The following is a 26,323-nucleotide window of genomic DNA, read 5'->3' on the forward strand; positions in this document are numbered from 1 at the left end:
CACTGCAACTACCCCGCAACTGTGTGCATTGCACGGTTGCGGTGTAGTGATGCTGCTATTATGGGCTTAAAACAGGTGGTAAAGAGGCAACATAATGCCTCTTTACCGCCTGTCAAATGCCTCTGAAAAGCAATCTGTGCATGGATTGCTTTTCTGAGGAGCAGCAGTCCTTGCTGCTATCAAACAAGAGCTACAAAAGCCATTCTGATTGGACAGGAATGGGGGGGTCAGGATTAAAAGTAACATACACACACACATACAGACACATGCTTACACATGCTTACACACACATAGCACGCACACACACATACAGGCAGACACTTAAATGTGCAGACACACACACAGACACATGTATAAAGCCGGGTACTGCACTCTAGGGGGGAGCAGAGAGCACAGCACACTCCTCTGCACTTTACTTTCACTTTTGAAGCCGACATAGCTTCTCACAGTTCGGCAGGAGAGCTCATCTGACTGCCTTCTCTCCACTGACCCCGCGGCACACCTGAGAACCTCTGACGGCACACCGGGGCACACTGGTTGAGAAAGGCTGATCTAACCAACCACTGAAAATGATTATTTTTGTACCAAGTGTTTTTTTGTTATTTTTTATTTTGCTATTGTTCTTGGTTTTTAAAAAGTTTCCTTTTTCTTTACTTATAGAACAAAGTTTTGTTCGTAGATACAGACCATTGCACGTGTATCAGATAACTTATTGTCACTGTTAGGTTTCCTTTCACTTTGGATTTCCTTACAAAGCCTACTAGCATGAACTGGGCAATGTTTACCAAGAACAGTCAGCCCAAAAACATGATGTGCTTAAGACTAAGGACTCAAAGGGAGAGATTGACTAAAACTGATATACATAGAATTTGGTGAAGCGGTGCATAGTAACCAATCAGCTTCTAGGTTTTATTGTCAAAGCTTAATTGAACAAGCTAAAGTTAGTAGCTGATTGGTTACTATGCACAGCTGCACCACATTCTGTGTGCTCCAGTTTTAGTAAATCACCCCCAAAGCAACTATTTCACATTTTCATGGGGCCAGGTAAATGGTAGGATACGCCCTATGAGCATGCATATGCCAGACAGACACTCTATCCAGATTTGAACCTATTCCACTGATGGAGGCCTAAGGCCGTATACTGTGCCCCACTTGGAGCCTATTATTCATGTTGTTTCAGACATATATATATGTTATAGGTTTTACATTTATAGCTGTCATGCAGAAACTTTAGGATTGGTTCATACTAAACGCCAGTGGCGTCACTCGTTGGCGTCACCTGGTGCAGTAAATTCTGGCTAAGCACATAGCTGCCACTGACAGGTATATGTCAGAGATTTCACCATGATCACCCTTCTTAGGATTGGAGACCACTAGAAGGGTAAGGGAGGGGAGGGGGGCACTGATTTGAAAGGAAGGGTGACACCCTAAAAGGACAGAACCCACTTAGAACCCCCCAAGTGTGGGGGTCATGGTAATGATGGCATTTTAGCAGACACGGGGTTAAAAAGCAAAGGTGAGGTGGGGATGGGCAGCACAGGTGCTCCAGGAGGTGGGTAGTTACCCCCCACATGTTGAGCCCCATGGAGCAGTGTCACCAGATGCCCAGGGACCTGTTAGACGGCAGGGGTGCAGCGAGGAACTGGGTTCTGCAAGTCAAAGGAAAAGTTTGGGGCACCATGGTTCAACTTAAAACAGCCGGTGCCTGAGCCTTACCCCCCTCCATCCCAGGCCCTGGGCACCAGCAGGCCAGCACTCTACTTTATTGGAGTCCCAGCCTCAGTCTGTCCCAGATCCTTGCCTCTGCTAAGCCATTTCCCCCCTAGTCCCTGTAGGCTTTCCCGGCATTTCTCCAGACATGCCTGCGATGCTGGGGATGCCATGTATGCATAGTACCGGCGTTGATGGCATCAGCACAGCTTATGCTGGCACCGGCCCTGACAGTGTCACCCCTCTGCCTGGGTGCAGTCCGCATCCCCTGCACCCCCATAGCGATACCACTGCTAAATGCATGGCCATTCACAAAATGCATAAAATAAATCTGAACTCCAGGTATTACATAGCTCCTAACTGTCCCTGATTTTGAGGGACTGTCCCTGATTTGGAACAATGTCCCTCTGTCCCCATTTCCTCCTCATTTTGGTCTGATCTATATAGTTGTATATAAAATGCACCATTTATCTTTCAAAAAGTGTTTCCCAGTGCTAAACCTTCCATCCAATTTCAAAATTGCTGCATTTGTAAAATTCAAAAGCCAATATAAAGGAATAGTAGTGGTAAAAAAAAAAAAAGCACTTGTGGGTTTAACATATTTTTTGTATAATTCTCCTTTAAGAGGGCGTGGCAGGGGGTGTGTCCTATGCCTACATACTTTTGTGATTAGGTGTTCCTCGTTCCAATCCCATAAAGTTGGGGGATATGGTATTAGTCACTCCTATTTTTATTTATTTATTTTTCCTGGCTCCAGTAGCCTTTCTCAATCCATGGGACCGGACCAGTGCTGCAGTCTCCCAAGTGTGCTGTCAGCTTGGGTCACATGCCCTCCTCCTCCAGACACAATGCAGGGTTAATAACCCTGCATTGTACTTGATGACGCAGAGGGGTCACCCACAGACTGGAGCTTCAGATGGAGGAGAGCAGTGTGGGAGCCCCCAGACAGGAAAAAGGGTAAATATTACAACTTACCACTACTCTAGACTAAACTAACCTGTGGGGGAGAGAGGGGCCCACTGCAGGGGCTGATTTTGTCTAATTCCTAAAATTCAGCTTTAAATGTTTTCATAGGTTCTGTTCAAACTAACATGTTGTGTTGCAATGCCGCAGTTTGTCCGGTGTTCTATCGAGAAAAATGCCCCCAATGGGTCTGCGCATGCATGATATGTTGATCAGCTGGCGTGACGTAAACACAGGGAATGCGCAGATCGTTGAAGATTTTTTTTGAAGGGAGACAGTAATTGATTGGCACTATTCAAAGCTATGCAAACAGCAGAGGGAGACTTTACTTGTCAGATTGTGCCTCGCTGTTGCGGGGCGGGTTTTCCTTGTGCTGAAGGGCGGGTTTTGTTTGTGTTGCAGGGTGGATTTGGTGTGTTGAACGTCAGGTTTTGCCTGTGTGTAAGGGCGGGTTGCAACACACACAAAACCCACCCTTTAACATGCCCACAACCTGTGCCACAACAGCGAGGCTCAATCTGACAACTACGTTCCCCCGCTGTTGGCATAGCATCAGACAATGCCTCAGACGATCTGCGCTTGCACTGTTTACGTCACGCCAGCTGATCAATATATCAGCTGGAGTCACGTTTGGTACTGCACATGCTCAGACCCATTGAGGGGCATTTTACGACGGGAGGCATTTCTCGATAGAACATCGGTCGAACGCAAGCGGAAACCTTGGGACCTATCTTTGTTGAATCATTGAACCAAATAGGATACTATTGTCCTTTCTTGCCATTGAACAAATCCACTGGGTTCCTGCACCTCCATATTTTTCTAGTATATAGCCCATGACGTGTTTCCCTACCTGGTAAATAACTAAAATGCATAATTTTGCTTTTTTTGCTGATATTTACTGCACACATATATTTGTACTCCTTACCTATGTTCAATTAAACCTGTATTGAGACTTATTTTTCAATAAACCGTTTGTAAACATTTTGTTGACCTGCATTTTACCCTTGAAGTCAACTGAATGAAATGAAATACAATTCAACACACATTAATGCATGATTTAAATATGAATGTGGCTCATAGATAAAATGCAGTGAGTGACCTGAGGACAGGGAGTGTCTTACTGGCAGATCGCGGGGTGATAAATAAAGGAAAACAAATGCAGTCACCACATCTAAGGCCTTGTACACATGGTCGGACCAAACCGATGTGACTGGTCCGTCGGACCGTTTTCATCGGTTCACCTCTGAAGTGGCCGTACGGCCTGATATGTGTACACACTGTCAGTCCAAAATCCGATCGGGGTCAGAACGCGGTGACGTCAAACACACGCCGTGCTGAATAAAACGAAGTTCAACGCTTCCAAGCATGCGTCTACTTGAGTCTGAGCATGCGCGGGTTTTGAACCAATGCTTTTCTGTACTAACCATCGTTTGGTCCGATCGGGCAGCGGTCCATCGGTTCGGTTTTGAAACATGTTTTAAAATTTTGGACCGAAGAAAAACAGACCGATGGCCTATACACACGGTCGGTTTGGTCCGATGAAACTGAACTTCGGTTCATTCTCATCGGTTTGGTCCGACCGTGTGTATGGGGCCTAAGGAATAGAAACCTGCAATATATTCAATTTTTATTTTTGGGTTTAGATACACTTGAAGTCGTGTTCACACGGGGCGTAGAAATCCATGCTCTGCATGCAGGTGTTCCATGCATCCCCATGCAGGCAGTCCTATTGATGTCAACACCTGCATGCAGAGCATGGATTTCTGCGTTGTTCTCAATCTGATAACCAGTCGGGTGTGGGTCCACAGCCCTGTACACCAATCTCAACCCTGTCCTCAAGTACCCCTAACAGGCCATGTTTTGGGAATTTCTCTTAGGCCCCGTACACACGAGGAGACATCTCCGATGAAAACAGTCCTCGGACCGTTTTCATCGGACATGTCTCCTGGGAGCTTTTGGTCTGATGTGTGTACACACCACCAGACCAAAATCCCCGCGGACAGAGAACGCGGTGACGTAGAAGACACCGATGTTCTCAAACACGAAGTGCAATGCTTCCACGCATGCGTCAAATCAATTTGACGCATGTGCGGGATTTCGGGACGCTGGTTACACGTCATAACCAGCGGACATGTCCGATTAGGTGTACTAACCATCGGACATGTCCGACGGACATGTTTCCAGTGGACAAGTTTTTCTTAGCTTGCTAAGAAACTTTTGTCCGCTGGAAACCTTGACTCTGATTTAAAGCCATACCTCCCAACTGTCCCTGATTTGGAGCAATGTCCCTCTGTCCCTCTTTCCTACTCATTGTGGTCTGATCTATGAAGTTGTATATAAAATGCACTTTTTATCTATCAAAAAGTGTTTCCCAGTGCTAAACCTTTCATCTGTTTTCTAAATAGCTGCATTTGTAAATTCCAAGAGCCACTATAAATTAATAGTACAGGGAAAAAAAGCTCTCATGGGTTTAACCAATCTTGTTTTTTTTGTACAATTCTCCTTTAAGGGGGCGTGACAGGGGGTGTGTCTTATGCCTGCATACTTTTGCAGATAGGTGTCCCTCATTCCCATCTCAAAAAGTTGGGAGGTATGTTTAAAGCACTTGTGCAAGATAAAGGAAATACTGCAAACATGGCCTGTTGGGGGTTGAGGACACGGTTGAGAACCACTGCTGTAAACAACCAGTACGTGTTCAGGGCCATGCACCCGCATGGGTGTCAGATTGGGAGTAGCAATTGACATCAATGGAACTGCCTGCATGGGGATGCATGGAACACCTGTGCATCCGTTCAGGCAAACATGGCCATATTGTAATAAAGTTATTTTGGCAAGTTTTAGTAAATATGACTTAGCACCTTTCCTTTCTCTCTAATAGGGACAATATTTTGGTCCTGGATATTTTCTTTGAAGCTCTAAACTATGAAACTATTGAACAGAAGGCAGCATACGAGGTGGCGGGACTTCTTGGTGAGATATGTGCTTAACTGAAATATAACTCTTTTATATATGTATGTATATACTGTACTTTTATTTTTAGATGGAAAAAAAAATTTGCGTGGATGGAAAGAGTCTATATTTGACCTAACCTAGTTTTGAATATTGTGACAATGTTTAAAAGTACATTAGGAAAACATTGAGCACATGAGAAAACATTTTTATTTTATTTTTATATGGATAATGTGTGTGCATCCAATTAACCGCTTCAGCCCCGGAAGAATTTACCCCCTTCCTGACCAAAGCACTTTTTGCGATACGGCACTGCGTCGCTTTAACTGATAATTGCGCGGTCGTGCGACGTGGCTCCCAAACAAAATTGACGTCCTTTTTTTCCCACAAATAGAGCTTTCTTTGGTGGTATTCGATAACCTCTGCAATTTTTATTTTTTGCACTATAAACAAAATAAAGGCATCAATTTTGAAAAAAAATCAATATTTTTTACTTTTTGCTATAATACATATTCCCAAAAAATGTATAAAAAAACGTTTTTTTTTTCACAGTTTAGGCCGATACGTATTCTTCTACATATTTTTGGTAAAAAAATTGCAATAAGCGTTTATTGACTGGTTTGCGCAAAAGGTATAGCGTCTACAAAATAGGGGGCTGTTTTATGGCATGTTTATTAATAAAAAAAAATTTTACTAGTTATGGCAGCGATCAGCGATTTTTATCGTGACTGCGACATTATGACAGACACATCGGACACTTTTGACACTATTTTGGGACCATTGACATTTTTACAGCGAACAGTGCTATAAAAATGCACTGCTAACTGTAAAAATGACACTGGCAGTGAAAGGGTTAACCACTAGGTGGCGCTGCAGAGGTTAAGTGTTCCCTAGGAAGTGATTCTTACTGTTAGGGGGCGTAGCTACACGTGACACGTTACTGATGATCGTTCCCGATCACAGGGAACGGTCATCAGTGACAGCGTCACTGGGCAGAAAAGGGGAATGCCTTGTTTACATAGGCATTCCCCTGTTCTGCCCTTGCCGACCGCAATCGTGGGATTCCCGGGAATGTCGAGTTCCCGAGGCCGCACTCGTGAGGCTCGTGGCGGGTGCACGCCCCCCCGGCGGTGTGCGCGCCCGCTGAATGACAGATTTAAAGGGACGTACCTGTACGCCAATCTGCCTGCCCGTGCCATTCTGTCGACCTAAATAGTCGTGCGGCGGTCGGCAAGCGGTTAAGGCCTGGTTCACACCTACCCTGTTTCCCCAAAAATAAGACCTAGTATTATTTCAGGGGATGGCTGCAATAAAAGTCCTACTCCGAAAATAAGCCCTAGTTAAAGGCGTTCTAAAAACATGTAATCGGTTTTGTAAATGGATTATATAATGTGCAGTGTGTCTCCTTTATTGTAGAAAATGCCTTATTTACCGTGCCCACGTGACCCGCCGGAGAGCTTTTTCTCTCCCCCGGCTGATGCCAGCGGCCCCTCCCGCTGCAGGGCTCGGAGTGGAGAAGAAGAGCTTCAGCGGGTCATGTGAGTGCTGTAAATAAGGTATTTTCCACAATAAAGTTACAAAAGGAGACACACTGCACATTAGATAATCTTTTTACAAAACAAGCACTTTGCTGTCCATCGTGCTATAAAGGACCAGGAGATTTTTTTTTTTCTTTTTTTTTTTTCTTTAAGGTTACAACCACTTTAAGATCGTCATGATGACATGACTGTATTTGAAAAAAAGTAGATTTATATACATACCATAAATAAATAAGACATCCCCTGAAAATAAGCCCTAGTTTTTTTGTAGCCAAAATTAATATAAGACTGTCTTATTTTCGGGGAAACACGGTGTGTGTTTTTTAGTGCATTTTGCAGAAATGCACTACAGTCCATTTAAAATGGTTTCCTTTGGAACACGTTCAGATCTATGGGCCGGATTCAGAAAGGACTTACGACGACGTATCTCCAGATACGCCGTCGTAGGTCCAAATGTGCGCCGTCGTATCTATACGCGTATTCTGGAAATCAGATACGCCTGAATTTTGCCAAGATACGACCGACGTAAGTCTCCTACGCCGTCGTATCTTGGGTGCATATTTACGCTGGCCGCAAGGGGCACTTCTGTAGATTTACGCGTCGAATATGCAAATGACCTAGATACGCCGATTCACGAACATACTTGCGCCCGTCGCATTAAGCTACGCCGTTGCGCCATCGGACTTTTATCCTTCAGACCAAAGTTTTAGAACTTGCTGTAAAATCGGACTGATGGACGCCTGACCGATCGGTCATAACCGATGGTTAGTACGCAAAAGCATCGGTTCAAAACCCGTGCATGCTCAGAATCAAGTCGACGCATGCTTGGAAGCATTGAACTTCGTTTTTTTCAGCACGTCGTTGTGTTTTACGTCACCGCGTTGGACTCGATCGGTTTTTGAACCAATGGTGTGTAGGCACATTAGACCATCAGTCCGTTTTCATCAGTTTGGACTGATAGTGTGTACAAGGCCTTAGTGTAGCAATATGGTTACATTTAATGAAGGTGCAACATCGCTGGATCCAGGGACAAGGTAAGTAAACCAAGCCTATGGATACTACAAGGCAAGCCCGAGTCTGACTCGGGGTTACCGATTTCGTCCAAAAAATCTCACCCCGAGTCAGACTCGGGAACACCGCTCAGAAGGTTAATGAAGGTACAACATTTAGAAACTTACATGGTTGATGATTAAAAGAGGTACATCTAAGTATGCAGGCATCCGGGGCTGTGCTGTGCTAATAATCAATGTGCTGATTATCAGTGCACACCCCCCTCTGACAGAAGAGCTGCCGATTGGCTCGCCCTGTCAGTGTGAACTGAGGAAAGCCGATTACCGACACTTGTTCACGCTGTGATCAGCTGTGATTGGTCACAGCTGATCAAGTGGTAAAGAGCATCTGTCAGAGGCTCCTTACCACGATCGGAGATGCGGTGTGTCAGAGTGACACACCACCGATCAACACGCTGCTCACCCCCGTGGGCACGCAATCTCGGCTTATCCTGCTGGAAGTCATATGACGCCCAGTCAGGATAACTGAACCACTTCCCAGCCATTATTTTGCTATAGGCCTGGCGGGAAGTGGTTAATCATTAACCATGTGAGTTGCTAAATGTTGCACCTTCATTAAATGTAACCATATTGCTACACTAAGGCCTTGTACACACGATCAGTCCAAACTGATGAAAACGGACTGATGGTCTAATGTGCCTACACACCATTGGTTCAAAAACCGATCGAGTCCAACGCGGTGATGTAAAACACAACGACGTGCTGAAAAAAACGAAGTTCAATGCTTCCAAGCATGCGTCGACTTGATTCTGAGCATGCACGGGTTTTGAACCGATGCTTTTGCGTACTAACCATCGGTTATGACCGATCGGTCAGGCGTCCATCAGTCCGATTTTACAGCAAGTTCTAAAACTTTGGTCTGAAGGATAAAAGTCTGATGGGGCATACATACGGTAGGTTTGGACTGATGAAACTGAACTTCAGTCCGTTTTCATCAGTTTGGACTGATCGTGTGTGCAGGGCTTTATGCCGCGTACAGATGGTCGTTTTATGCGATGTAAAAAAACTACGTTTTTAAAAACGTCAATTTAATTGACCGTGTGTGGGAGAAAACGTCGTTTTATGTCTTCTGAAAAACGACCAAAAAAAATTGAAGCATGCTTCAATTTTATGTGTCGTTTTTCAAAACGTCGTTTTTTACTTCACAGAAATTGACCGTGTGTAGCAAAAAACGACGTTTCAAACGACGTTTTTACACCCGCGCATGCCCAGAAGCTAGTTATGAAGCGAGCTTCAATGGAAAAACGTGGTGAACGTAACCTCGCTTTGCTAGAGCACTGTGAAAAAACGATGGTGTGTAGGCAACATCGTTTTTGAAAATTGAAGTTTCAAAAACGTTGTTTTTTACTTCACAGAAAACGTCGTTTTTTTACATCGCATAAAACGACTGTCTGTACGAGGCATTAGAGGCGCCTCTCTTCTTTTATACTTTGTAGCTCCTGCTGGATTTTGCTTCTAATCCTCCAATTGGAGGGTGCCATTTGTAAATGAACATTTTATGGTTACACAACCTGGTCACATTGCTATAATCTTTATATGGACTATAAACTGAAAGACCTATAAATGGTTGTGGAACGAATCATCTGAGTTTCCATTATTTCTTATGGGGAAATTCGCTTTGATATACAAGTTCTTTGGATTACAAGCATGCTTCTGGAACGAATTCTTCTCGCAATCCAAGGTTGTACTGTAGTTTTTAAACCGCTACTGAATAAAAAGCATTGTGGGAGTTGGTAATACCTGTACAGCTTCAGGCTGGTTTCATTAGTCCTGTAATGTTTCATTGGAAATATATTGTACCTGCATGCTGTGCTGGCTCCTGTCTACTGTACTCACTATTCCGCATCCCCCGGGGATCCTCACTGAAATGTTAATTGCTCTCGCCCCAGCACTGGACACTCATTTCAATTTCTGACAGTTCGATTTTTTTTTCCCGTTGTGTTCCCAGCCTCGTGCTTTAATATTCTCCTCACCCCTATAGCCGCAGATTTTTCTTTTTTTTTGCTCAGTGATGTTTGTGACAGGATTGCAGCATTATCTCCCTGAAGCAGCCATCCTGTTCTCCCGTCTTATCAGCGCTTTGATTTCTTCCTATAGGGGACATCGGGGGACAGATGGGCCTGTTTATTGGAGCGAGCATCCTAACAGTTCTCGAGCTCTTTGACTATGCCTATGAGGTAAGACGGCCGGCCTCTCTGAACCTCTCACTCACAGTCCTTCACATTCAGCCTTGCACATTGTTCCTATGGCAATACAAGTATTTACGCCAATGTTTTTTTTTTCTCTAGGTATTAAGATACAAACTGTGCGGGGGTGCGAAATGTGGCAAAGACTCAAAGCGCAACAACAATGACAAAGGAGTAGCGTTAAGTATGGATGACGTAAAACGCCACGTAAGTAGTTATTCATAAGTTGATGAAATTGGAAAATGCTAAATAAGTCGTATCTGAGGATCATGAAATCGTGATATCAAAACTGAGACGAAAATGTAACAGAAAGCTTTAAGGGCTCATGTGCCGCACGCCGTTTCTTATGCTTCGCTGTGACCGCTCAGCCTGTACAAATGAATGACAGGCTGACAGCAGTCGCAGCTGTCCAAATGTAATCACGCATATAGGGGTAGATTCAAATAGCCCGGCGTAAATTTCTACGGGCGTAATGTATCTCAGATATGTTACGCCGCCGTAACTTAGGGCGCAAGTTTCGTATTCATAAAGAACTTGCGCCCTAAGTTACGGCGGCGTATCGTATGTGGTCCGGCGTAAGCCCGCCTAATTCAAATGTGGATGATGTGGGCGTGTTTTATTTAAATTACTTGTGACCCCACGTATTTGACGTTTTTTACGAACGGCGCATGCACTGTCCGTGAAAGAATCCCAGTGCGCATACTCGAAATTACGCCGCAGATCGTCAATGCTTTAGACGTGAACGTAACTTACGTACAGCCCTATTCGCGAACGACTTACACTAACAACGTAATCGACGGAAAATTTGACGCTGGCCCGACGTCCATACTTAACATAGGATACGCCTCATATAGCAGGGGTAACTTTACGCCGGAAAAAGCCTAACATAAACGACGTAAAAAAATGCGCCGGGCAGACGTACGTTTCTGAATCGGCGTGTCTACCTAATTTGCATATTCCTTGCGTAAATCGACGGAAGCGCCACCTAGCGGCCAGCGTAAATATACAACTAAGATACGACGGCGTAAGAGACTTAGGCCAGTCGGATCTTAGCCCAATTCCGGCGTATCTTGTTTTGTGAATACAGAAAAAAGATACGCCGGAGCATCCTAGAAGTTACGCCGCGTATCAATAGACACGCCAGCGTAACTTCTTTCTGAATCTACCCCTAAGTGATTATATTCTGTTAGAGACAGGTGAGCAGCCCTTAATGCAGACAGTTTGCGTTTGGAACCAATCACCTGTCCCTATCTGCATGTAATCGTACTGTATGTAATTACATGGAAACAGCTGCAACCCAGTGGGGGCTGGTGTTTTTTTTTTTTTCAAGGGGGGGGGTGGCAAACAACCACCCACCCCCCCGAGCGGCACACCCCCCGCTGTTTACCGGTCGGTCCTGCACTTACCCCATAGTGGCGGGTGGCAGGCAGCATGGTGCACCAGCTCCTCTCCTCCTCCTCCTAGGAGTCCAATAGGATCGCCTGTCCTTTCAGCCAATCGGGTGACCGGTGTCAAAACCCTATTTGATTCGCTGACAGACCTGGGTGGGCTCGGAGCCAGGGCCAGATTAAGAACATCATGGGCCTGGTGCTGAGGATTTTGGTGGGGCCTTTTAGGCTGCATTCACACCTCCGCGACAAGTAACGCCGCGTACGCGGCGTATTTTGCCGCGAATAGTGTAACTTTTTTTTTACAAATCCTTCCTATTGCTTTGTATGGCCGAACGCCAATGCCGCCTGAAAAAAAGGGTCCGGGACTTTTTTTCATGCCGCAGGTGTACGGCGTCTATGAGATGTGAACCATCTCATAGACAGCAATGGGAATTCTCCCCTCCAGCGGCACGAGCGGCCGGCTTCGGGCGTTTTGTCGCGGAGGTGTGAATGGGGTGTAATAAATAATAAATAAATGCGTGGGAATGACATGAACGCAGCCCAGCCAAGGCAAGTGACCAAAGGCACAGAACCCAGAAGGAAGACCGGGTGAAGATGGAAGTGTCCAGGCCCCGCCTGATTCATTGCAGCGCAGCACTGGAGGGCTCAGTCTGAAAATTTAAGTGTACCCTAATGTGCCAATATGCTGTGCATACTTGTACATTGTGGCATAACCTACCCCAGGGCCTCTAAAAAGTAGTAATGTCAGAAAAGTTTACTACCGCTTTATTATCACAGGATCCCAGGAGCCTCTTATGGGGCCCCTACTGACCCAGTGGCCCTTGGGCAGTGCCTAAGTGCACAGTTGCCAACATTTAAAAAATATTTTCAGGGCCACTTTTTTATATAAGTGCTATATTTAGAGTAGCTGAGATCCCCGATGTTCCTCTATACATCATAGTAGTAATCACAAAATTAAATGAGTACTAATAATGGGGCAGAACAAATATGAGAACTGATATTTCCTTTAGTTGAACTAACAAAAGTGTGTCCATTCTAGAGCTGGTAACATTGAGGATATTCAGTATAATTTTAAAGAACTGTTTTTGTGGTTAAGCGACATAGGGGAGGAGTATGGACGGTATATAAGTGGGAAGTATGTGCAGGTGAGGGAGAGGAATGTGGAGGGTCTAACAGTGGGCACTATGTACAGGAGAGGAGTACAAAGGGTACGGAAAAAAGCACTATGTACAGGAGAGGAGTGTGAAGGGTATGACAATGGGCAGTATGTACAGGAAGAGTGAGGGGGTATGACAGAGGGTAGTACGTACCAGAGAGAAGTGTGGAGGGTATGATGGGGCAGTATGTACAGGAGAGGAGTGTGGAGGGTATGACAGTGGGCAGTATGTACAGGAGAGGAATGTAGACGGTATGATAGTGGGCTCTATGTATAGGAGAGGAGTGTGGAGGGTATGACAGTGAACACTATGTATAGGAGAGGAGTGTGGAGGGTATGACAGTGGGCACTATGTATAGGAGAGGAGTGTGGAGGGTATGACAGTGAGCAGTATGTACAGGAGAGGAGTGTGGAGGGTGCGACAGTGGGCACTAAGTACAGGAGAGAAGTGTATGACAGCAGGCACTATGTACAGGAGAGGAGTGTGAAGGGTATGACAGTGGGCGCTATGTATAGGAAAGGAGTGTGGAGGGTATGACAGTGGGCACTATGTACAGGAGAGGAGTGTGTAGGGTATGACAGTGGGTACTATGTATAGGAGAGAAGTGTGGAGAGTATGACAGTGGGCACTATGTACAGGAGAGGAGTGTGGAGAGTATGACAGTGAGCACTATGTACAGGAGTGGAAGGATATTTAGGGACTGCGTAGTGGTTAAGCGGGTCATACATGGATTGAAATTACGCCAATTATGCAGAGACCAGCCATAGTCAATCTATGTATGGGCTAGCTGGTTTTACACAAGTCAATCTATTAATCAACTTGAGTACAACCAGCCTGTTTTTTTTTTTCTTAAAACAATCAGTGCTGCCAGCTAAAGTTAGCAACACTGATCATTGTACGCACTGGCAGAACACAATAACACTGCAGGAGTGATTCCCCCATCCACAGGTCAGCAGGTGAGAGGGTGTGTGGGGACAGGCAGATCAAAGGGATACACTTCTGTGTGTAAAGAACAAATCTGGGCAGTCTGCGAAGTTTGTAAACAAAATGAAACATTGTAACTAACATTGTAACTAAATTTAACCACTTAAAGTCCAACACTTGTTTCTTAAGTTAGAAAGCAATATTATTTGCTAGAAAATTACTTGGAACTGCCAAACATTATATATATTTTAGCAGAGACTCTAGGGAATACAATGGCTATTGCTGCAATATGTTATGTCACACTGCATTTTCCCACTTCAATGAATAATAAAAACCATAAAAACAAAACAGAGAAGTTAGCCCATTTTTTTTTTTTGTTTTGTTTTAATGTGAAAGATGATGTTACGCCGCAACAATCGTGAGAGAATCGTCATCTATCTTCTAAGCAAAAAAATTGCAATTCTCATTTTAGCCAGAATCGTGCAGCTCTGTACCGTGCAACATAAAAAGTGCAAAGACCACCATAGAGTAATTTTCTAGCAAAAAACAAATGATGATTTTTACATGTAGTAGAGAAGTGTCAGAATTGGCCTGGGTGGTAAGGGGTTAATTACCATGAGTAATATACAAATAATTATTATAAGCCCTGTGATCCTATCAGTCTGCTGCAGTGTGTCAGCTTGTACTTATATTGGCCGCTCTGAATGTAGCTTCTGACAGGCTGTGCAAGCAGGCCCGTATCTCCGGAACCATAAATGATAGCCGTCCCATATTTTAACCAGTTGTGGGGTAGCTCTTCCCATGCCTACCCCCAAATGTGGGGTTTCTGTGACCTCTGGTCATCGAGCTACAACCCCCCAAATTCGATGTTAAAAAAAAAAAAAATCTTAAAAAAAAAAAAAAAAAATTTTTTTTTTTTTTTTTTTTTTGGGCAAATGGGCCTATCTTGAGAAAGGGGCCTGGAGCTGCAGCTCCATCAGCCCCATTGTTAATCCGGCCCTGCTCGGAGCGCACTCTCTGCGACCTTAACCTACCCTACATTGAAGCCTATTGGAGCCTCTGGCTCTAATCGATGCTTCAAAATAAACAACACCCTCCCCCCGCATTGGAATCCATGCTGGTGTCCTGAAAGGGGCCGGATGCATGGATAGGGGAGGCAGCGATGGACAGGGGGAGAGCGGCACCCGTGCGCCCTTAATGGACAGGCCGCCCCTGCTGCAACTACTGCCACCCTGACAATTTTTTGTACAGGCTGAGCGGCTGCAGCTAAACATCTAGGCCCAGATTCTCAAAGGACTTACGACGGCGTAGCGCCATGTACACCGTTGTAAGTCCGAATGAGAGCAGTCTTAATTATGCGGCTGATTCTTAGAATCAGTTACGCATACATTCGGCTAAGATACGAGCGGCGTAAGTCTCTTACACCGTCGTATCTTAGGGTGCATATTTACGCTGATCGCTAGGTGGCGCTTCTGTAGATTTCCACGTCGAATATGCTAATGAGCTAGATACGCCGATTCACGAACGTACGTGCGCCCGGCGTATCAAGATACAACGTCATAAACATCCCTTATAAAGCAGGGGTAAGTCATGTTAGGTATAGATGTCGGAAACGTCGGAACAGCGTGGTGTTTTACGTTGTTTGCGTAAGTCATCCGTGAATGGGGCTGGACGTAAGTTACGTTCACGTCGACTAGGCATTGAGCGGGCGTAATTTAATTAGAAAATTCGACGTGATACTGAGCATGCGTGCGCATGCGCCGTTCGATAAAATCGTCATTTACATGTGGTCACAAAACATTTACATACAACACGCCCCCTACCAGCCTAGTTTGAATTAGGCGGGCTTACGCCGTATCAGATACACTACGCCGCCATAACTTAGAGTGCAAGATGTTTCTGAATACGGGACCTGCCGCTCTAAGTTACGGCGGCGTAGTGTATCTGAGATACGCTACACCCGCCTAAAGATAGGCGCTTTTTTGAGAATCTGGGCCCTAGTTTCACTCGTCACAGAAATGCTATTGTCTTGGTGGTGCACAGGCCTGTATGCCCATGTGAATGAGCATTGTCATACAGCACAATAATGCCTGGCAGGGTAAGGAGTCCCGATCATTCTCTGTTGCAGTTTCACTTTCACTTACAGGGCACCCACCCCCTATGACTGAACAGTGCAAGGAGAAGCAGCACTTTGATGAACTCATCTCTCTGCTCTCTCTTTTTAGCATGCATATTGCACTGCAACACACCTTATTGACTCCTTTTGCTGCTTTTCCATCCGCCTGTCTGAGCTGTGCTGTACAGGGAAAGTAAAAGGTTGATAGCAAATCAAAGCCTGGCAATACATCCCCTATCCATGCGTCCGGCCCCCTAATCTACATGAAGGGCGCCGGACGCATGTTTTTTTCTTTGAAGCACATGATTAGAGCCGGAGGCTTCAAAAGAGAATGGGCTCGGCATAGAGCACTGCGTCCCGAGCACACCCACTTGTGTGACAATAGCAAATGAATATTCGGGAGATGCGGGTAACCTGGCAACCGGAAAAATATACCACCATACACCAACACACAGGCGCTATGGTGGAATATAAACTGAGCTGCTCTTGCGCAAGCTCAGTATACAGTACATTCCTCAGAAGACCGCGAGCAGGCAAGTAGGTTTTAACAGCAGGACTTTAGTTTCACTGTAAGTCCTCGTTCACGCCGGTGCGACTTGTTATTTGACAGCTCAAATTGTATGACAAGTCGTACCCTATTGTCGGCGATGAAATCTTTGCAGAGCTTTGAAAAAGTAGTTCCTGCACTACTTTTGGTGATTTCAGGTGCCACCTGCATACACATTTGTGCATGAAGTCGCACAGATGTCAACCAAGTCGCACCTAAAGTCGCACTGACATGTGGCTTTGAAATCATGCGATTTCAAGTGAGGTTGCATGGTTTCAAAGCCACATTCAGTGTGAACCAGGGCTAAGTAGAGCTGCATGATTAATTGTTAAGAATCGTTATCACGATTTTTTCCCTGTTGCGATCTTGTCAAAGTATTTCCCGATTCTTTCTATGCAGAGAATTCTCTCTGCTCTCCTGAAGCCACAGCCATCAAAAGAAAGGAAAGAAAAAACAAAAAAACAGGCAGTCTGCCAAGTATTACAACATTCTTTAGCAGTGGAACCAAGTCTAAACATTGTAGCAAGTTGTTCTTAGGCCCCTTTCACACTGACACGTTTTTCAGGCGGTTTAGCGCTCAAAATAGTGCGGCTATCCCGCCTGAAAAAAATCGTGCCCTGTAGTCTTCAGTGTGAAAGGCTTTCACACTGAGGCCTCGTACACACGGCCGAGGAACTCGATGGGCGAAACACATCGTTTTGCTCGTCGAGTTCCTTGTGAAGCCACCGAGGATCTCGGCGAGCCAAATTTTCCCATTGCCGTCAGGGAAAAAGAAGACACGCTTTCTTTTTGGCCCGACGAGATCCTCGGCGGTTTCCTCGTTGAAAAGTGTACACACGACCGGTTTCCTCAGCAAAAAAAAAACCCAGCAAGCTTCTTGCTGTTTTTTTTCCAAGAAACTCGGCCGTGTGTACGAGGCCTCAAGTGGTGCGCTAAAAGTCCTGCTAGCCGCATCTTAGGAGCGGGGTGTTTACCGCTTCTTCCCATTGAAATCAATGGGAAACCGCGGTAATACCGCCGGCAATGCGCCTCTGTAGAGGCGCATTACCGACGGTATTAAGCCTTTTTCGGCCCCTATCGGGGGTTAAAACCGCACTGCTAGCAGCCGAATATCGCGGTAAATACGACGGTATATCGGCGATAAAAATCGCGGGGGCCTTAGATCAAAGGAATAGACTGCGTAAATGAGGAAAGCATTTTCTGACATTTGTTGGTTTCAAGGTAAAATCATTTTATTTATTTTTTTGCTATAAAATGACTTAGAACCCCCAAACATTATATACATATATATAAGTAGAGACCCTAGAGAATAAAATGGCGGATGTTGCAATATTTTATGTCACATTGTATTTGCGCAGTGGTCTTTCAAATGCTATTTTTTTTTTTTAAATCTTTGAAGAAAAAAAAAAAAAAAAACAGTAAATTTAGCCCAATTTTTTTTTGTAAAATGTGAAAGATTTTACTCCGCGAGAATCATGAGCTTTTCACAGAGCCTGTGTCGGGCGGCGCCGGCGAGTGATGTATTATCCCACCAGGCGCGTGCGCGCCAGAATTTTAAATCTGTAACTAACCAGGAGGTCGGAGGAGCACAGCACTGGAGCAGGAGTCAGGACTCGGAGGCTGAGCAGCACGGAGCCTGCTGCATCCAGGCAATACAAAGTTCACAGGGGAGTCGGGGATATACAGAGTGAGAGACAGTCTAGCCGACAGTGACATCAGGTGATGGTGGCAGAGGGGGATCGGATGGAGACAGGGGGAGATTAGAGGCAGGGGGGAGATTGTGGCACCGCAGAGGGGAGTGAATGCAGGGGGGTGTTTGTGGCAGAGGGGGGTGGAGGCAGAGGGTGATGTGACTAAATAATTTGCCCTTGTTATATCGAAAATAACAAAAATATGTTTTTTTTACCTTAATATCTACCTTAAATCACATTGCTAGCATACTTGTTTGTAGCCTAAATACTGAAATTTGCACATAAAAATGTAATTTAGTAACTTTTGTGAAATGCCAGTAAAAATATGGCTGCGCCAGTAAATTTTGGGTGTCATGCCAGTAAATTTCAAACTGGCAGGTTGGCAACACTGCCTGGGGCAGCTGCACCTCCTGCCCCCCCCCCCCCTGTCCTGAGCCTGCTGAGGTGCAGTTGACAGTACAAGACCTTATTTGAGAGCACTCTAACATAGTTGCTGACTGCTGTGAATCGCCTGAAAACGCATCTACCACTAGAGCTAACTAGTGGTAGGCTGTTTTTTTTTGTTTTTGGGGGGCGGGGGTTTTTGCCATGGAAAAAGGACAGTTATGTAAACTATGTCAGGGATAAACATTTCATCAACGTGTATGATTGACACCAAGATAGGCATATCTCTCACCATCCATTGTTCTTGGTAAGAAATCCACCCATAGAAATCTTTGAAGCAATTCTCAGAAGGTAAGTATAAATTTAAATGTAGCGCTACCCCCTCAGGAGCTGCTGGTTGTTTTTGGGATCGGCGTATTAAGTTACCTCTTTCCGTTGTCTAGGGGTGAAGTTGATGAGTAGATGAGTAAGCGATTGTCCAGGTTTTCTGAATGCTTTATTTCCGGCCCAACATGACCAACATCACCATGAGGTAGAGAGAAAAGGTTGATGAAGCAAGAGAGAACTTTGCAGTATCAGGCCTGGATATGAGAAAGAACAATCCTGCTCTCAGTAGTAGTAGATACAGTTCGTCGCCACTCTAGCCAGAGTGGGTGAAGTGCCCCCGGACAGACTCCTGCCACGAGCTTGGCAGCCGAAGTGTCACTTCAGGTTGCTGGGAGGAACAGGTCTCTGCCACAGACCCGGCCCTAGGGCCCCTGCCACAGGCCTAGTACTTGGATGAGCTAAATGGATCGAGCAAATCCTCCCAGTAGATTAAGTTAGGGTCACCGAGTGACAGTTGAAGTGTACCTGTCAATGTCCCGGTCACCAGATTCCCAATGGTTCGTTCAAGCCCTATTGGACAACCTGCCTCCGGGTTCTCCTCAAGCCGACCCCCCACCGAACGGCACACAGCCTGGGATCTCTTCAGTAGAAGGGGGACCCAGTAAGTCACTGGGGCCCCTTGACAGCATCAGTCACTCCAGGCCATAAGGGCCCAGAGTCTGGAACTCCACGTAGCGTGTGACCCCAGGCCAGGTAGTCCAGAGTGGTGGGGCCCGCGATGTGCGCACACCCTAAAGGTGGGTGCCGCACCTGGAACCAGGAACCCGCGAAGAACCAAGAAAAATGGCGTCTGCCACAGATATACTCTCCCCCAGCATGCTCCGCGAGGGAAAACTCCTCTAATTGGCTGCTGGGGAAAAGTGGCTCTGCCAGAACCCCTCTAGCGCCAACTGTCGCCCACGGGTGGGATCGGCACCCCTGGAGCACAGACTGACCTACAGGACAGTTCAGGAATGACAGCAGCCCAAAATTTTACGAATTATGAATGGGAGCAAAATAACTCTCCCATTTCCCCCACTAACTTTAGCGTAGTGCCCATACTGAAAGTAAGGGGGCGCTACATAAATAAAGGTGACCTAGTCACCTACAACCCAAACTAAATTATCGCCTTTCTGACAGAATGTTTGCATAAAGGCTAGAAACCGGTTGCTGTGTGAGATGTACTTTCCACATCATTTTATTATTTGGCCTTGATGGTAGTATCTTGCACCCTCAAGGAACAAACAGGCCCGAAGGAGCTGTATTCCAAGTGGATTAATGACTGTATATTTTGTACAGCAAAAAAATAAAAACCACAGAGGTGATCAAATACCACCAAAAGAAAGCTCTATTTGTGGGGAAAAAAGGACGTCAATTTTGTTTGGGTACAACATCACATGACTGCGTAAATTGTCAGTGAAATTGCGCAATGCCGTATCGCAAAAAATGGCCTGGTCAGGAAGGGGGTAAAACCTCCCGGGGCTGAAGTGGTTAACCTGCCTGTTCTTTATTCTACTGCACCCAGATTTCAGAGAATGCCTAACAGGCTCTACAGAAGAAGTGGAAGAATTGTACTTCCTGAAGTCTGTGTTGTGCAAATTGCTCTCTCTGTCTTTCTCTCCCGCTTCACCTCCAGTAGGCTGAACAAAAAACAACAAAGAAATACACCCCCCCCCCCCCCCATCCCCCTACCAGGTTTTTGTATTCTGGCAGCAACAACAACCCCCCCCCCCCCCCTCCCCACCACTGTCAGAATACATTGATCAGCACCTGCAGCTGATTGGCTGCAGCAACTGGTCGTCAAATTTTCCACCACGACCCTTCGACAGAAGTTGATTAAATAATTGACTTCTGTTGAGCAGGGAGCCGACACAGTGATTGAGATTCGGCTTGGGTCCAGCCAAATATTGATGTATGGACAGATATATACCTGATGGGCCGCTGGAGAAGCTGAAGATCTCTGCAGTAGCCATGCTACTACAACGACAGCCAAGATCTTCTGGGTCCTGCTTGAGTTCTGTGCAAGCAGCCTCCCCTTTGCACACTGACCGCAGGAGGACACCTGTTCGGCAATGCTACATTTATAGAATGCCTTGTATTTTTTCAATAAATACAAGACAATCTCTGATTGGACAAAGTAGAGATTGTGACATCACTGCCCCTCTTCTCCAGCCTGCCCAATCAGGCAATGCCTTGTGTTCATTGAAAAAATGCAAAGCATTCTATAAATGTAGCATTGCCGAGCAAATGTCCTCCGGTGGTACAGTGAGGGTCTACAAAGAAGTATGCATACTAAGCTGGCCAAACACTAATAGATTTTCAAACAAACTTTCGCCACAAGCATTTGTAAGAAAATTCATACAAAAATTCTTAGTATGTTTGATGACTCGACAAATGTCATTACAAATGTTCAAAAGGTTTGTAGCTTTACACATTGATTAGGGAATAAATGGACATTACTGAATGAAAACCACATTTATTTGGGATTTGGGATTTGTTTGGGAAAAAAAATTCCATCCTGTTCCTCAGAATTTTCTTGTCGCCCCAATCCAAAAAAATAACAACAATTTGACCCCACCAATGATTAGAACAGGGATCTCCAAACTTTCTATAGAAAGGGTCGGTTTACTGTCCTTCAGACTTTAGGGGGGCCGGATTGTGCCCAGTGGGAGTAAACAATGCCAGATCTTTGGTATTAGAGGGAGAAATAGTTGGTGTCAGTGGGAGGAATAATGCCCCATTTTTGTTGTGAGCGGAAGAAATTATGCCCCATCGTTGGTGTCCGTGGAAGGATTAGTGACCCATTGTTGATGTCAGGGGCAGGAATAATGTGCCATCGTTGGTATCAGTTGAAGGAATAGTGACCCATTTTTGATGTCAGGGGCAGGAATGATGTACCAATGTTGGTGTCCGGCGAAGGAATAGTGACCCATTGTTGATGTCAGGGGCAGGAATGATGTACCATCGTTGGTATCAGTTGAAGGAATAGTGACCCATTGTTGATGTCAGGGGCAGGAATGATGTACCATTGTTGGTGTCCGTGGAAGGATTAGTGACCCATTTTTGATGTCAGGGGCAGGAATGATGTACCAATGTTGGTGTCCGGCGAAGGAATAGTGACCCATTGTTGATGTCAGGGGCAGGAATGATGTACCATCGTTGGTATCAGTTGAAGGAATAGTGACCCATTGTTGATGTCAGGGGCAGGAATGATGTACCAATGTTGGTGTCCGTGGAAGGAATAGTGACCCATTGTTGATGTCAGGGGCAGGAATGATGTACCATTGTTGGTGTCCGTGGAAGGAATAGTGACCCATTGTTGATGTCAGGGGCAGGAATGATGTACCAATGTTGGTGTCCGTGGAAGGAATAGTGACCCATTGTTGATGTCAGGGGCAGGAATGATGTACCATCGTTGGTATCAGTTGAAGGAATAGTGACCCATTGTTGATGTCAGGGGCAGGAATGATGTACCAATGTTGGTGTCCGTGGAAGGAATAGTGACCCATTGTTGATGTCAGGGGCAGGAATGATGTACCAATGTTGGTGTCCGTGGAAGGAATAGTGAACCATTGTTGATGTCAGGGGCAGGAATGATGTACCAATGTTTGGTATCAGTTTAAGGAATAGTGACCCATTGTTGATGTCAGGGGCAGGAATTATGCCCTATTGTTGGTGTCAGTTAACAGGAATGATCCCTCAAGGACCAGATAAAGGCAAGCAAAAGGCCACACACCGGTAGGTCCCCAGTGCCGCAGTTTGGAGACTACTGGGTTACATCAAACAAATTCCCACTAGTGTATGGCCAGCTTTGGAAGTTTAAACATCACTGACCCTCCTAGTCTGCATGCTTGTTCCAAGTTCAGATCTCAGAAAATATTGAAGCCAGAGGCAGCCAAGCAACTAACGTATTCATTCCTGTCAGTAAAAGTTCCTTTTAGAAATACAAAACTGTAATTCAAAGAAAGTTATTATGAAATATATAGTTATTTTGGCTTATATGTGATACTGATTTTCCAATTTATCTAGAAGTGTTGTACATGCTTCCTCAGCTGTTGCCACTTATAATGAATACGCTGTTCTCATTACAGGCTCCGTGTGAGGGCGTGAGAGGGCACCCAGCAGGCATGAGTTACACAGCGAACATTCTCCCCCACCACGCAGTACGTGGTGCATTTGAAGACTTCACATGCTGAGACCACATACTGAAACAGCCGAGAGAGCAAAATCATCTTCGGGAGGAAACAAGACTGAATGAGATACGGAGATGAGAGCACAAGAGCCTGGGCGAAAATCTACATAACCAAAAACTGGCATCATCCCAATTCAAAGACAAAAATACTGTAAAGAGAACTTAAGTCTGCCCCAAGAGTATGAAGGGGAGAGTATAGCTTGACACAAAGAGGTGCACCTTGCTCCTTATTGGCCTGAAGTACAGAAATCACTTTAATGACTGGAATGGACGCACTAAGTTTATTCATGACTCGAAGAAGGGACACATTAAGTATCTTTATGACTCGAAGAATGGACACATTAAGTAGTACTCAAGCCTTGTACTATTTATCAGGATTGTCATACCTATAAACAAGTTCTTGAATACACTAATCCCTAAATCAGACACTTGTTAGGGTGACATAACGGGATACTGTAGTCCAAGAACAATGATTTAAAGTGATTTAAAGTTACCCAAAAGAGTCAGAATTCTTCTGTATAAAAAAGAAAAAAAATGGAGTTTCACAAAAACAAATTTATTCACTCAAAAATCAAATACTGTTATAATAAGAGCCTTGTAAGCGGAGTTTTAACTCAACATGAAGAAGCATTTAAAAGTGTCGGGCAAAACTATCACTACAAACCGTGAACTGATGCACTGGGTGCTGGGATAAGGAGAACATTCTACTCCTGGGTCAACTAAAAAACAAATATAGTTAAACTATATCAGTCTACAGTTTTTATTCTTCCTCAATAGGGTTCTCAAAGCTGTACGAGTTAAATGAGTTTTTGAAAATGAAGTAAGGAAAACATTCCCTTTTTTAATCTCACCCAACTATATTACCATGATTACTGTGTTTTGAGACAAGTGACATCCCTAGTTAATCTGAAAAGCGGAAGAAAGAAATCAAAACACATAGTTACAATTTTCTTTCATTATCTGATAATTGCAGTGAAATATAAATAGCCCCAAGGTGACGATTTTTGACAGTGCCGTAAGTTCGTAACAGAAATAAAGTATGTAAGAAAATAAATCCCTTAGTGCCGCTAATGCAATATATATATATATATATATATATATATATATATACACGCACTATATTGTCAAAAGTATTTGGACACCTGCCTTTACACGCACATGAATTTTATTGGCATCCCAGTCTTAGTCTGTAGGGTTCAATATTGAGTTGGCCCAGCCTTTACAGCTATAACATCTTCAACTCTTCTGAGAAGAGTTTAGGAGTGTGTCTATGGGAATGTTTGACCATTCTCCCAGAAGTGCCTTTGTGAGGTAAGGCACTGATGTGGACAAGAAGGCCTGGATCGTAGTCTCCGCTCTAATTTATCTAGTTAATTAATTCTAATTTGGGTTGAGGTGAGGACTCTTTGTAGGCCAGTCAAGTTCTTCCACCCCAAACTCACTCATCCATGTCTTTATGGACCTTGCTTTGTGCACTGGTGCACAGTCTTGTTGGAACAGGAAGGGACCATCCCCAAACTGTTCCCACAAAGTTGGGAAGTTTAAGAGTTCCATTCGCTGGAACTAAGGGGCCAAGCCCACTCCATAATCCCCCCCCCCCTACCAAATGATTTATGCAAAGTCCAAAACAAGGTCCATAAAGACATGGATGAACAAGTTTTGGGTGGAGGAACTTGACAGGTCTTCACAGAGTCCTGACCCAATAGAACACCTTGGGGATGCATTAGAGTGGAGACTGCAAGCCAGGCCCTCTCGTCCACATCAGTGCCTGACCTCAAAAAATGCGTTTCTGGAAGAATGGTCAAACACTCCCACAGACACACTCCTAAACCTTGTTGACAGCCTTCCCAAAAGAGTTGAAGCTGTTATAACTGCAAAGGTTGGGCCAACTCAATATTGAACCCTATGGACTAAGACTGGAATGCCATCACATACTTTTGACAATATAGTGTATATATGAAAGGGAAGAAATATATGTGTATATATATATATATATACACACACAGGAAAGAGAGGAAATTCAGCTCAATTGATGTAAAAAATCAAAAATTGATGAGCTCTGGGTTATTTTATGATAAAATAATCCTTCATCCCCAGATGGTGCACTTGCATTAATGAAATGTATATATATAACTCGGCACCTCTCTTCCGCTTATTGATATTAATGTATTGTTCCTGTCAGTGCATTTGATATGTATATGACCTCTGTCATCTTCTGTTGATGCTAAGTGAAGATGTCTACCGTTTGACCTCTTTAATTCCATCAGCCAATTCCTATTAAAGAAGAAGGGAAATACTTATACATTTCGGGAATATTTTCCCGTTACTCCCTTTGTGGCATACAATTTTCTAATATTAGCAGTTCACAAGGTTTGCTTGCCAAGCATAAAGCGTGGGAATGTATTGCTTTCTGATATAAAGAGATAACAGAGATAAGTTATCTTTTTAGTTCTTATTATTTGCTCTTTGTATGATGAGCAAATGCCTATGCCTTTTGTTGTATGTGGCTGCACTATATGTGGAGGATATGTTCTATCCAACATAAGGTTTATGTTCCCCAGGTAATGTAAGAACAATGTGATTTTCCGAATATATTATCACTGTTATGCTAGCCTATGGGCTCATGTCAATGCCTCTTTACACTAGAAATTTACATTTTCTGTGATTGTCCAGGCTGTATGGGATTTTCGCACTCTCTTGGCTTGCTCTCGATTTCCTAAAGTTGTAAAATATATATTTTTCTATAACGCCCCTGATCTGAGACGCTCACCCTTCACAGAACTTGGTGATCAGAGTCAGTTCTTTGTAGGTGTGAGCTGTCAGTTCAGGGAGTTTCTAGGTTATACCACATCACAGGTTGAATGACTGGAGTTAAGAAGTGTTGTTAAGTTCCTAAAAAATCATTCCAGTTCTACGTTGAAGGACTGCTGTGCATGGTGGCATTTGAGCCTGACCTCGGGGTGCTACAAAGAAGTATTACTTCAGTTCTTAAAAAGACTCTTAAAGATGGGAGCCTACATAACTTTCTATATGTTTACTATCCATGGTCACATTGATTGTACTATGAGAAGTCAGTGTGTACCCATGTGGGAGTCCAGACATTATGGAACCCAGAAAGATGAACTATAACCTTTGAAGG

General features: G+C 44.6%; 1 protein-coding gene across 1 annotated transcript in view; it reads left to right on the top strand.

Annotated features, from left to right (window-relative positions):
* ASIC1 (acid sensing ion channel subunit 1) overlaps positions 1 to 23,677 on the top strand; it is a 356,087-nt gene extending 332,410 nt beyond the window's left edge. Inside the window, exons 9-12 of the mRNA XM_040340273.1 lie at positions 5,552 to 5,643; positions 10,328 to 10,407; positions 10,519 to 10,623; positions 23,084 to 23,677. Coding sequence (XP_040196207.1) covers positions 5,552 to 5,643; positions 10,328 to 10,407; positions 10,519 to 10,623; positions 23,084 to 23,188 — 382 coding nt within the window. The 3' untranslated portion in view covers positions 23,189 to 23,677. The remainder of the gene's footprint in view (positions 1 to 5,551; positions 5,644 to 10,327; positions 10,408 to 10,518; positions 10,624 to 23,083) is intronic.
* The last annotated feature ends 2,646 nt before the right edge of the window (positions 23,678 to 26,323 follow it).

Source organism: Rana temporaria, chromosome 2 (genome assembly GCF_905171775.1).
Source record: "Rana temporaria chromosome 2, aRanTem1.1, whole genome shotgun sequence".
In the NCBI taxonomy this organism is placed as follows: Eukaryota; Metazoa; Chordata; class Amphibia; order Anura; family Ranidae; genus Rana; species Rana temporaria.